At 41.2% G+C, this 13,549-nt stretch overlaps 1 protein-coding gene across 2 annotated transcripts in view; it reads left to right on the plus strand.

The window, feature by feature from the left end:
• Positions 1–13,549, plus strand: part of CDADC1 (cytidine and dCMP deaminase domain containing 1) — a 468,682-nt gene that overhangs the window by 435,346 nt on the left and 19,787 nt on the right. For both annotated transcript variants that reach the window (XM_085621895.1, XM_085621894.1), the window contains exon 7: positions 12,950–13,139. In XM_085621895.1, coding sequence (XP_085478021.1) covers positions 12,950–13,139 — 190 coding nt within the window. The remainder of the gene's footprint in view (positions 1–12,949; positions 13,140–13,549) is intronic.

A 13,549-nucleotide genomic window follows, 5' to 3' on the forward strand; every position in this document is an offset into this window, starting at 1 on the left:
TGCAGATCCTTTGTTGGCTGTGGGCATTGTGTTTTTGGACAACCAGCAAACACCATATATCCCTGCAACCAGAAGGGTTTGAGAGCATAATTGCATATTACTTTTGTAAATCCGCCAACTGGGCAAAAAAATACAGATAAAAACGTTCTCATCTATTTCAATTTTTTTAGTACTTATTTTTATTGTATTTTAATTTTGAAATATTAGTTCCTTAGAGAAAGCTATGAGTGATTTACCCAAATACCCACTTTGTGAATTCTGATTTTTTTCAGGTTCGTCTATTAGTTTCTCATCTGTTTCCAACTCAAACTGCAAGTATGTAGAAACCACGAAAAATAGAGGAAAAAATAACCACCACTTAGGAAAATGCAAAAACTGAAATAAAACAAATATTTTTTTTACAACTTTGGCTGTTCCTGAAAACTGGGAATAGGGTGTTCTCAACCCAGTTAACATTTTGTTGATGCCATTTTTTGAAAAACAAAATACTTTTTGCATAGCATTTTCCCATTTTTCATAAAAAAGCCCAAACTTTTATAATATTTCGACTTTTTTCTTGGTTTTTCATTTGTACCTTTAGAGTTTCCAACATATGGCCTAAATACTTTTTGTGGCAAAATGTAATAAAGGCTTAAGCACAAAGTGTGTCAAACATAAAAGAAATGCTCAGAGTGGGGGTTAGCCTCAAGAGGAAAGAGACCTAAAGGGGTAATCCAGCGAGTGATAAGTCAATACATCTCAAAGGTCAACCAGACATCATCCATCATATCATCATTCTAGAATGCCAGTTGTTCTTGATTATTAGTGATGCAGGACTGGTTGAAGAGAACGCTTTTTTATTTCAGAACACTGAATGGCCCTTTTAACTCTGTGAACAATAACTATTTATTGGGCCGTAGAAGCACCTATGGGTTATTTACATAGATTTTAGCTAATAAGTCTCCTTTGTGCTACTTCCTGGTGTCGAGGATGCCAAAGCAGTCAACATTTTAAAAGTGTCAACAAAAAATTAATACATAGAGCCAGATTTACGAATTGTTGGTCAAAACAATTGGTTGCAATTTGCCACCAGTATTTTTGTGACCAGTAAAGAATTTTACAAACTGAGCTATGTACTAATAGGTTAGTTTGTAAAATTCCGATTTGAAGTGGGTTGTAATCTAACTTGCCACTTTAATATTAATGAGCCAGTTAGCACATTGTGATTCTCTCTGATTGGTGACCACCAGCAATTGTGGCTTGTAATGGTTCGCTAATCACCATGTCTTTGTTTGCCTTTTAATAAAGTAAATTTATGTTGCTCTCCTATTCTTTCTCCCCATTTGTCCCTGGCATACATGCTTCATGCACTTTGCTGTGTTTAGCCCTCCCCGAGAGCATAGAACAATTACTATCAATTACTAACAATCCACTGGTCTCATTTTAGCATCGGTTTTAGGAACTACTTTTTTCTTTGTTGAAAAGCACTTAACACAAGCACTTGTGTTTTTACTGGCTCCGAGCTGCGTAACCATGCATCTTGTTGAAATACGCAGCTCGTTGTACATTCCTTCTCATGCATACCTCCTTCCAGCGTGAGAGTGGGTTTTGTTTTCCAAGTGTCCTCCTGTAGCTGGGTGCTAGAAATTGAGTGTGCCCCCTACTCAGCGGCAGCCGCGCGCCTGCACCCCAGTTCCCTGCAGTAGAGCAATACAAGAGCACATGACCCGCAGTGTGCCCCTCCACAGCATGGACCCTCCTGGCTTTTCACCATGAGCCTGCCATGCAGCAGCATGACTGCATTCTCTGAGTCACCACCTGAGCTCACACACGAGAGAGCACGGGAGGAGGCCCATTCAGCGTGCGGGATAAGGATTACACAATCCAGACCCAAGGGGCTGTGCAGCCTCAGTGTTAGACTAAAACCAGCTCTTCTATTCCACAATGGCAGGCAGCAGGAATGTCTTGTGACCCGTGCACCCTCCTCCCTGCAACAGCAGGCTCCTCCCGCTTCCTGTCACCATATATGGCGATAAGCCCAGCTCAGCCGGGCGGGTGATCTCCAATGAGCAGGGAATTTCCAGGCATACCAAAGCACTGCTGCTTCCCGATTTGAGAGGCTCAAGTATGTTCTCCACATCCCCTTCCCCGCAGATCTTAATCTACTTCCTGTAAGTGAACCCGGGTGTGCACAGCCACCCCATGACACACACTGACTTCGCTCAATTCTCTGGAGGGCGAATAAAGAAACTCAGCCTGCAACGTAAACACTGCCCATTTTCAGCCCACTTAATGGCAGGGTAAAGAGCATACATCTTTTCAACCTATCACTTTGCAAGGAGATGTTTCTACTCTCCCCATCAACAGCAGGCCGAAGAGTCAAGCCTATCTGACAGGTGTTTTACGCTGCTCTGTGCAGTGACATGGGGAAAAAATGACCACAAATTGCAAAGCTAGCAACGACAAAGCCAATAGGTTTGTCATAGTACAGTGAGTAAGGCGGTTTCTTTATATAGTTTTGTAATACTGTGCATGTGAAGAGGATGGTCGCACTTGTTTTGACAGCTTTCCTTGTACTTACCTTGCGTTTTGAAGTGGCCAAAACGCAGGGGCGGTCTTTGCACAGTAAGCGCCCCATTCGAAACCACATTTGGCACTCAGATATCTTTTGAGGAAAAATATTCCCCTTGTTTCTGTTAGCTTAGTAACTATGTTTTTAGGTCTCGGCTAGACAGCACATGCGATGTCTCTTCGATCAATGTTATATACACTTTGTGGGTTTCAGCCTGCCTATAGGCTTCTCATTTGCTGACTCCATTGTTGCTCTCCTATTCTTTCTCCCTATCTGTCCATGGCATGCATGCGTCATGCCTCTTCCTGTGCATTGACCTTCTTGAGAGCATGGAACAATTACCCTATCAATCCACTGGGCTCATTTTAGCATCGATTTTAAGAACTACTTTTTTCTTTGTTCAAAAGCACTTAACACAAGCGCTCGTGTTTTCACTGGCTCCGAGCTGCGTAAACATGCCTGTCAATCTTGTTCTTATCTCATCACATTCTTTCAGATGTGTCTGTGTGGGTTACCCTTCTCTTTTCACGGGAAAGCTCCCTCTTTCGCCATGCTTTTTTCCCTGCCTTTCTATTTGCGGGAGGAGGCTTGGTCCACTGCAGCCTCAACACTTCATAATGGCATCGCGTTCTGTCATATCAGCAGAATTCAAAGGAGCTGTTGAGCCCAAATTCTTATGTTTGTTAACAAACCCTTTCATTCAGTCGCATTAGGCGGGGCATGTGAGAATGCTTTCTGTTCTATCATGTGCTTTTGTGTTTTGCAGCACAAGGGGCTGAAATGATACTCGATTGAGCCCAGGTATTTAAAACCATGGAAGCCTCTGATATGACCTCGATAGAGGGCATTGATTGTTGTAATTCGTATTGGCATTTTAAGGTATGTTCAGAGTTGCATTGCTCTCTCACCCGCAACAACTGATTTCCCGGAGTGCGTGTCACTTTCAGTTTTTATGGTCGAGTGATGCTGCTGGGACTGAAGCAGGGCTTTGCTTTTATTGCTAATGTGTTTGAAAGCTTTACAGGTGTTTGTTTTGTATAAAGCCTCATTCGGAGTGTGTGTCATTTCCAGTTTTCATGCTCGGGGACGTTGCTAGTGCTGGAGCAGGGCTTTGCTTTTATTGCGGCATGTGTTCGAAGACTTCACAGGTTCTTTGCATAAAGCTGCATTCGCCAAATCAGAGCGCTTTATAAAAAAAAAAAAAAGGAATGAAGAAACACCGACACTATCCCATTTATAGAGAAGTGGAATGAACCCCTTAAAGCTTTACTTTTTGTTTGTGATTTCTTCATGCCACTGGTAATTTAGGTGTAATACACTTCCTCAGACCAATTTAACAACAAATATTGGTAATGCCAATAAGTCTCACCTTTGAATAACGTTACGCAACCTTTAGGCAGAAATGCCAAAATACCATAGAATTTAGAAAACGACTGCACACTACATACGGTTAGCTAGTAGTCGCAAAGCATCCCCTTTGTCTGTGATTTCTGCATGCTACTGGTCACATAATTACAATCCAACAAATTAAACTCCACAAATTTCCACTCCGTTACATGCATATAATTCTACTTCACGTAATACTACTTCATGCTACATAGTTCCATTACACTACACGCAACACAATTCAACTCCACATAATTCCACTCCACAACACATAATTCCACTACACACCATATACATCCAAACAACACCACAGAATTCCACATAATGCCACATAATTGCAATCCACAAAATATAATTCTACATCATGCCACATAATTCAACTCCACTCCATGCCAGACAATGCCACTCCACATAAATCCACTCCCTGCAACAGAATTCCACTCCGCACCATGCCACATATTTTTCCTTCCAGCCCCCTTGCAGCCACGAACATACACAGCTTAAAAGCACTCTTGAAAGCACAGTGCCAAAAGCTAACAGGCGAGGCCATTCAATCATAGCCCGGTGCATGTTGCTGGTTACAGACAGGCATCTTTTTAAGTTTAAAAAGCTTTATTTGGATAATTAAGAGATACAAAAGACCAGCAATACAAATAGAACATATTAAAATAGAAACAGTAGCAAAAAAGGCTAGCATAAAAAACAAAGGGAAGGGAAGGGGAAGGGAGGGAGAGAGAGGAGGGGAGAGGAGAGTTAATATTATAAAACTGATGAATGAAAAACTGCATAATATAAAGGAATGTGAGAAATAGTACAAATCAAACTAGTATATACAATAAGACAATAATGGTATAAAGGCAAGAAACAGAGAAGATGAACATTCAAGGAGGTTTAAAATTTTCGCCATTTACACGAGGATTATCTATTAACACTAGATTATCTTAATATGTTGTAAGAGGTAACTAAAAAAGATCTCTATTAACCCTTGGTTTGCAAGTGAAGGCAAAAGCAATGTCAAATCGATGAAAATGGCAAAGACTATTCCACCAGTGTTGGACAGAAAGTTTTGTAAGTGTTTTCCAGTTGGAAGTAATGTGTTGGAAAGCTAAGGCAAGCATAAGGTCAAATAGACCATGTTTGTGGAAAGGGAGATCGAGTGTGTCAGATAGACTCCCAGAAAAAAGAAGAGGAGTGGAATAAGGTGTAGGAATATGAAATATGTGGGAAATATAGGACCAAACTTTTCCCCAAAAATTAGAAACCAAGGGACAGAGAAAGAGAAGGTGGAGAAGGTCAGCATTGGAGGAGCCACAGGTCCAACAATTTGTATCAGTAGAGTGAGAAAATCTAGCTATAGAGGTAGGAGTGAGATAAAGTCTATGCTAAACAAAAAACATAGATTGAGTGAGAGAAGTAGAACGAGAAATTTTAAGAGAGCGGGACCAAAGTTTGTCCCGGAAGGTAATAGGCCCTTCACATCTCAGGTCAGATTCCCACGAGAGTTCCAACTTTAATTTTATACGGTCTGGGTCAAGAGCTGAGAAATATTTATATATAAGAGAAGCTTTGGGCAGCAAGAGAACAATCTTGAGAAGAGGATCTTGAACAGAAGGAAGAGGGGAAGAAGGAAGCTGCATCCAGCTCAGTCTGGGTTTCGGGCTTCCTACAGCACGGAGACAGCGCTAGTTGAGATCTCTGAAGCTATCCGGGATTGCTTAGATGCTGGTGGCAGAGCAGCTTTGGTTATGCTTGATCTGTCAGCGGCTTTTGACACGGTGCCGCACTCCAAGCTGCTTACCCGCCTCTCGGATATTGGAGTCTCTGGGTTGGCCTTGGCCTGGCTGAGGTCTTTCCTGGAGAGGCGAGTCCAACAGGTTTGGTTGCCACTGGCGGCCTCGTCTTTGCAGGAGGTCTCTACAGGTGTTCCTCAGGGCTCTTCCCTTAGCCCCCTTCTTTTTAACATCTATGTTACTCCTTTGGTCTTTTTGGCCGAGGAGCTGGGGGCTAAGGTGATAGCCTATGCTGATGATACCCAGCTCCTTTTTACATGGGGCAAGGGTGAAGATTCAGTCTGCCTGTGCAGAAGTGCTTGTCTTCGGTATTTGGGTGGCTTGCTAGAGCTCAACTCAAGTATAACGAAGACAAATCTGAGATCCTTCTGTACGGTAACTTCCCCTCGGACTTTAGAAGGAGGATCTGGCCCCCTGATTTTCCCCCTCCTTCATCTAATGGGAAATCCGCAAAAATCTAGGAATTTGGCTTGAGGATAATCTCTCATTCTCTGTCCAGGTGAATAAGATCTCAGGCTGCTGTTTTGGTCTTCTTAAGACACTTAAGCGTTTTCTCCCTCTCCTTCCAAAGTCTGCCAAAGAAACGGTTATTCGGGCGTTAGTTTTGTCTCGTTTGGACTATGCTAATGCCCTGTATGTTGGCATCCCTGGCTACTCCATGAATAAACTGCAAGTGATCCAGAATGCGGCCGCAAGGCTGCTTCTTGGAATCGCCAGAAGAAGCAGTGTACGTGTTCATCTTCGTGCCCTGCATTGGTTGCCCATGGTGGAGAGGGTCAAATTTAAAGCTTTGGTAATTGCCCACAGGGCCCTTTACGATTTGGGTCCCATCTATCTGCAGAGACGGTTTTCCTTCTACGTTCCGTCTAGAGTCCTGCGCTCTTCAGCTCTTCTGTTGGCTATAGTGCCGCGCTTCTCCCGGTCTAAGTTGGGGGGCGGCTCTCTCGCTGTTAAAGCCTCCCAGGCTTGGAATGCTCTTCCATTTTTTCTGCAAAACACTCCAAACCCGCTTTGCTTCAAGAAACTACTAAAAACGCATCTGTTCCCGTAGTCGCTCACTTCTGTTGACTCTCCTCTTGGCTCCGCGCTGGGACACTCTTTGGAGTAGCTATTGCGCGCTATAAAAGGATTTAACATAACATAACATAAAAAGCATCAAGAATAGCCGCCATTAGAATAGTGAATTTGTGTAGAAAGGAGCAAGGACAATTAAATGTAACTTGAAAATGAGGAAAGAAGCATGAAGATATACCATCAAAAAGGTGCTTAACCCAAATTATGCCACTTGATCTCCAAGATCCCCAAAAGATGGTTCTGCTATTGATAGTAATCAAGGAATTGTGCCAAATAGGAGATTCTAAAAAGGATTCCCTAGACATAGACTTTGGATGAGTCAGACAAATCCATAAGGAACAAGTGTGTTAAACAAGGGAAGAGAGGTTTTGGCAAAGAAGACTAGAACCTCTTTAAAAGAAAAGGGTAATAATGGGGCACGTTCAATGGAAAGCCAAAGAGGAGTGAAAGGGGAAATTTCGGAAAGAAGCCACTTTGAGGCCTGACGAAGAGAAAATGATTTATGATAAAGGCGAAAATCAGGAAAATGTACACCCCCATTAGATTTTGTCTTTCGAAGAGAAGATAAAGAAATCCTGGGTTTTTTAACTTTCTAGAGAAATTTGGAACGGCAAAAATCTATTTGTTTAAAATAACAGAGCGGGATATGAACAGGAAGCATGGAAAGAGTATAAATCAAAATAGGGGTAATCATCATCTTAATGGAGTCTAACCGACCCCACCACGAAAGAAAAAGAGGGTTCCAAGAAGAAAGCAAATTGTCAATCCGAGAGAGAACCGCAGTCATATTTAATTTAATAAAAGAAGCAATGGAGTTGGAGAACCACATACCCAAATACTTGATTTTAGAACCAATCCATGCAAAACCAGTGGAAGAAAAAGAATGTGGGAGACAAAATTTTGTAAGAGGGAGGATTTCTGTTTTGTCTGAGTTGGTTTTATATCTAGAGACAAGGGAAAAAGAAGTGAATTCATGTAACAAGGGGGGATGGAGGTTTCGAGAGCAGAAATAAAAAGAAGGCTGTCATCCGCATTTGCGGAAAGTTTTAAGTGACAATCATCATAAGTAAAACCAGATATGGAGTCATTGTTACGAATAGATGACAAAAAGGGTTCAAGAGCCAAGACAAAAAGGAGGGGAGAGAGTGGGCAACCTTGACTGACTCCACGTTGAAGAGAAAAGTAGGATGAAACACAACCATTGACTAGCACTGAGGTTCTGGGGGCAGAGTATAGTAAAGAAATGAGAGAAGAAAATGTGGGACCAAATCCATGCCATTTCAGGGAAGCAAATAGAAAGGACCAGTCCACTCTATCGAATGCTTTCTCAGCATCGACAGAAATGGCCGCCAAGGAAGAAGAAAGGGAAGAAGCTTTGTTTAAAACATTAAGAAATAGACGGAATTTATCCAAGGTCAGTCTGCCCCTGACAAAACCGCATTGCTCCTTGGCAACCAAATGAGGCTTAAGAGGATCTAAACGTTAAGCAAGTATTTTGGCGAATAATTTATAATCAACATTAACCAGAGAAATTGGTTGATAGTTTTTGCAAAACATAGGCTCTCGACCCTCTTTATGAATAAGGCAAATTATGGCTTCTTGAAAGGTACCTTCCGTTTTACCGGAGAGAGCGAAAGAATGGAAAAGATTTAAAAGTTTGGGAAGAAATACGTTGGAAAAGTGTGAATAAAATTCAAGCGTTGAGGGCAGAGGATAGTTCATTGAGAGATAGGTCTACTTCAAGATCAGAAAAATTAAGATGAGAATTAGATGGGGATAGGAGGCTATTGAGATAGGTCTGAATGAGAGAGCTAGAGGGAGGGGAGTCTAGGGTGTAGAGATATTCATAGAACAATTTAAATTTGTTAAGAATGTCTTGATCTTTATGGAGAAGAGAGCCATCTGAAGAATAAAGAGTCAATCAGCGTCCGATCTTTACGGGTTTTAAGATAATTCGCTAGAAGTTTTCCAACTTTATTACGACCGCCATAATAGCGAGCACTACTGCGGAGGTGAATGGAATGTTAAATGTTAACTTAGCACAAATCAAATCTTGTAGGACCGAATCCGCCGGTGATGATGAATAGAATTTATGTTCTAAGGCCTTAATATGCGCTAGGGTACCTTTATGATGTTGAAGAAAACGTTTCTTTTTTTGGAAACAAAATCCATGATAAAGCCTCTTGCGGTGACCTTAAAGGAATCCATAATATATAAGGGGAGGAATTGGGGTTACTATTTAGGTCAAAAGAATTCATTAGCAAATGTGATGAAAGAGGAAGAAAAAAGTAGGTCGAGAAGAAGAGAATTGTTGAAACGCCAACGGGAGGACCTGGGATGTGGAGGAAGCAAGTCAAGGTCAGTTATAATTGGGGCGTGATCGGAAATGACGATAGGTTCAATAGAGGAGGATAAGAGGTTTTGAGATAAAGATTGGGATAGAAAAATATAATCTAGACGGGAGAGAGAGTTGTGAGGAGGAGAGAAGAAAGAGAAGTCAAGAGTATCAGGGTGAGAGAGTCTCCAAGAATCAACAAGATGGGTTTGAGAGATAGTGTCAAGAAAGTGTTTGTTAGGTTTGTAAGGAGTGAAGCGGACCTGAGATTGACGACCAAGAAAGGGGTCAACAACTTGGTTACAATCACCTCCTAGTATAAAATAATCGCTCTAAATTGAATACATTTCTGTGTAATCAGAGGCCAAAAGGAAGAATCAGGGTGAGTAGGGCCATAAACATTAAAAACAGTCAAGGACATATTGTTAATTAACAGCTTGACTAACAACCATCTGACTTCTGTATCAATTTCTTGTGATATAATTTTACAATTTAATTTCTTATGACATGGAATTATAACTCAATTTTTCTTATTAGAAGTAGGAGAGAATAAAACTGAGCCCATTCAACCTCTCTTTAACTTTAATGCCTCAGATTCTGTAAGGTGTGACTCTTGTAAGAGAGCCAAATCAGGGTTGTAAGAGGAAAGATACAATAGTATTCTCTGTCTCTTAATTGGGTTAACAAAACCTTTCACATTCCAAGAAATTACTCTGAATGTAAAACCATTGAAAATACATAAAGAACAAAAACTGCAGTAGTAAAAGCGATGTATTGAATAAGACAGTTAACAAACAAACCATACGTAAGTACAACATTACAGAGAAGGGAGGAAATGAAGAGAAGAGGGGAGAAAGAGGTAGAGGACTGAAAAGAAAGGAGAAAAAAACAACAAAAAAGAAAAAGTAATAAGAGAAGACAGCACATGACAATCACTGAATGCCAATAGAAATATCAAATAGAAGAGTAAAGGGATTGACGACTGTAATACGTACCTTCCAAGGGGAGACAAAAAGAAATACGAGGAGTGGCGACACAAGGGAGAAGACGGCGCAACCAAGCAGGAAGGGGCACCACAGCGGGGAACCATATGTAATAAAAGGGAAACAGAGAAAAAACATATTAAAGCAGATAAAAACCAGCAGAAGTGTTGAGAGAGGGAAGACAAAAAGAAGAGATAAGAGTGCAATAATACAACACAGTTCAAATATTAACATTAACCTGTGGAGAGAAAAAACTTTAAGTCAAGCCAAGCGAGATAATTCCTGTAATGGAGAAGAGGAAAGTCAAGGTACGGCGGACGTGGAAGGAAGAGAACCAGAGTTTTCCATCGACGAAGGGAAACACAAGTGAATGAATTTCCTCAATTCAGCCGGTTCCTCAAAAGTAAAAGATCCAGGAACTCTTTCCGCCGTTTAGTCGTTGCTGAGGAGTCATCTTGAGAAAGAAATAGAGCCTGACCAGACGAGCTGTTTCTTGTTTAAATCTGTAAGTCTGTAAATTTCAAAAATAAAAAGATTATGCCTCTTGGTTTGGAGGGAGCAGATGACGGGGGCCCAGTCTGTGAGCTCGTTGAATACTTAAATTTGTAGACGCAGGAAGATCAAGAACTTTATAAGAAAGTTGTTGAAGAAGGAGACGGGATCATCCTCCTCCAAATTTTCAGGAAGACCATAAAAGCGCAAGTTGGTGCGCCTATTTCTGTTTTTCAAGTCCTCCGCTGATCTCCTCAACGAAAGGACCTCCCTCTCCAGGGTAACCAGTTTTGGGGAAACATGTTGTAGAACATCAACTTGTTGCTCCACTGTGGAAATGCGAGAGTCCATAGAAGCCCACTTAGCGTCCATAGCTTGCAAACGAGAGTTGGTCTCTTCAATAAAGGGACACAGAGCGTGGATTTCCTCAAAGATAATGTCCAGAGACATCAGAGTAACAGGCCTTTGGAGGAGAGGGAGGGTCATGTTTGTGACATTTGGTAGCAGGAGCTGGGACCTGCGACTTAGTTGAAGAGGGCGACGAAGCCGCTGACCTTGCAGATCCAGATTGTGCCATGACTCTGGTGCCTTACGTTGAAGAAACAGGAGGGGGAGAGAGCGCCACCTGAGAAGGAGGTGTAGATCTTTTGTCTGTAAGTAATAACTTCTTACTCCTACCCATAAAGCAAAGACGGAGGAAATTAAGTGGGAGTGAAGGAGAACAGCAGCACAAACCAGCACTCAGTCCACAGTGTATGAAGCATGCTCGAAAAGCAAAAAGCCCGCAAAGTGATAAGGAATCCTTCTATAGGAGTTTAAAGAAAAGTCTGATCAGGCAAAAAATGTCACTTAGAATTCCCTGCATCATCTCATAGGACAGGCTTCCTCCCTTGTGATGCTATACTATTTGAATTTGGCCCAATTTGTGTTAGGGCTTGTGGTGTGCACTGTGTAATATAAATTTGACATATTTGGAAAGGCCCAAGGACTTTGACATAGACAGCGCCAAGAGCGCTCGGTTTTCCGGGACCCATTGGTTTTGCCAGTGCTTGATTAAGTTTGTTTCAGCATTTGCAGTGGTCACCTGGACCACTGCAACTCCCAAACAAACTTCTGTTTACATTCACAAAGAGTGGTCCCAGGGGGACCTCTTGCTTTTTGCAAATGCTTTACCATCCCACCTCCGCAGTCCATAATTTTTCACTATTTTGCAACCAGATTTCAGCTACTAAACATTGATGCATATAATAATGATTTGTTATTTGTAAGGCACAAGGCCCTTTAAAGGACCAAATTAGTATGGAGTCAAAACCCCATTTTAGCCGTTGTTTAAAAGTTTACTGATTTCTAAAATGGGATTAGTACTTTTAAAAACATAAAGCAGTTTGTAGTTCGGAAACTTTGGGCAGATGTATCAACATTACATTTTGCAATTCTATAATAGCGAATTGTACCGATTCGCTATTATAGACTCACAAAATGCAATGTATGTAGGAATCTGCTAATATTTTGCAATTCCTACGCATTCATTTCGATGGGCCAAGAGGCCCATAGAAATGAATGGGAATTGCATGCACAATTTGCGAGTACCCAATAGGTACTCGCAAATTGCGCATGCAATTTCAAGGATGCAATGGTTCCAAAAGGACACCCTGTTGCACCTCTGAAATGTGCATGTGTGCACATGTGGCGCACATACATTCCCTAAGGGCATGTATGTGAGCAACATGGCACATTGAAAAATGCAAAAAAGTGAATTTTTCTAGGAAATTGCAAATTACCACCAACTTGAAGTTGGTGGTAATTTGCAATTCCTTAAAGCAATATCGCAATTTGCGATGGCTACTAGAATAGCATTTAGGGAATCGCAAAATGCGATCCTCTAAATGCGTGCGCAAAATAGGGAATCGCAAATTTTGCGATTCCTTATTTTGCAAGTGGTTTTTTTTCTTCCCTACATTGCACAATATGATTTTGCGATCGCAAACGGCGAAATTCTGCAAATTTCACCGTTTACGATAGCAATTTTGCTTGATACATCTGGTCCTTTAAATCAGAGTGTTTGCGACCATAAAGTGGTTTGTACTTCTGTTCTGTCTTGTCTCTGAAACATATTTCACATTGCACAACACGTTCAGGCTTTTTAGCTAAACTTATTTCTATCAGAAACATCCCCATTCACTTTCAATGAAAAGGTCTCGCATTTTAAATAATTTTCTATGTAAACTGTTTGCTTGCTCTCTGGCGAAGAGGGAAAAATGTTATCATTTTGCTTATGCTATTACAAAGTATACCGCTTTTGCTTATTGTTACATACATATATTTTCAATTCATGTAGGTGTCAAGAAATAAAAGGAGAAGAGAGGAGTATGATATTTGTGACAAAATGCCCATGCGATGAATGTATTCCATTAATAAAAGGTGCAGGGATCAAGCAGATCTACTCGGGTGATGTAGATGTTGGCAAAAAGAAGGCAGATATTTCCTATATGAAGTATGGTGAACTTAAAGGTGTTGGAAAATACACAGTGAGTATGTAAACTTGTAATTACAAACTGACTTGTTAAAATTGGGATTTTAATTCCTGTGTCTTGCTTCATCTATGTAGACAACCACAGAAAAGGCACTTCCAAATGTTGAGATAGCAACATAGATCACATTGTATGAAGGCATTTTGCATATGCAAACCCTGAACTGGGTAGTAAGGCAGGCTTTGTGCACACACAAAAACCCTAAATTGATGTACATCAAGCATTGGCAGAGCCAACACGTGAGTTTAATGCTGGCGCGGATAGAAAAGGCAATCGTTGTAAAGGAGGCCCTCATGCAGTTCAATACCAGCACTAAAGCAGAAGGATACGCCCAACCAGCCATAGCTTTAAGGGAGTAATGAATACTCCACTGGGCTGAGCCAAGTTGTGATTCAAAAAATCTCAAA

This window comes from Triturus cristatus, chromosome 8 (assembly GCF_964204655.1).
Source record: "Triturus cristatus chromosome 8, aTriCri1.1, whole genome shotgun sequence".
Classification (NCBI taxonomy): domain Eukaryota; kingdom Metazoa; phylum Chordata; class Amphibia; order Caudata; family Salamandridae; genus Triturus; species Triturus cristatus.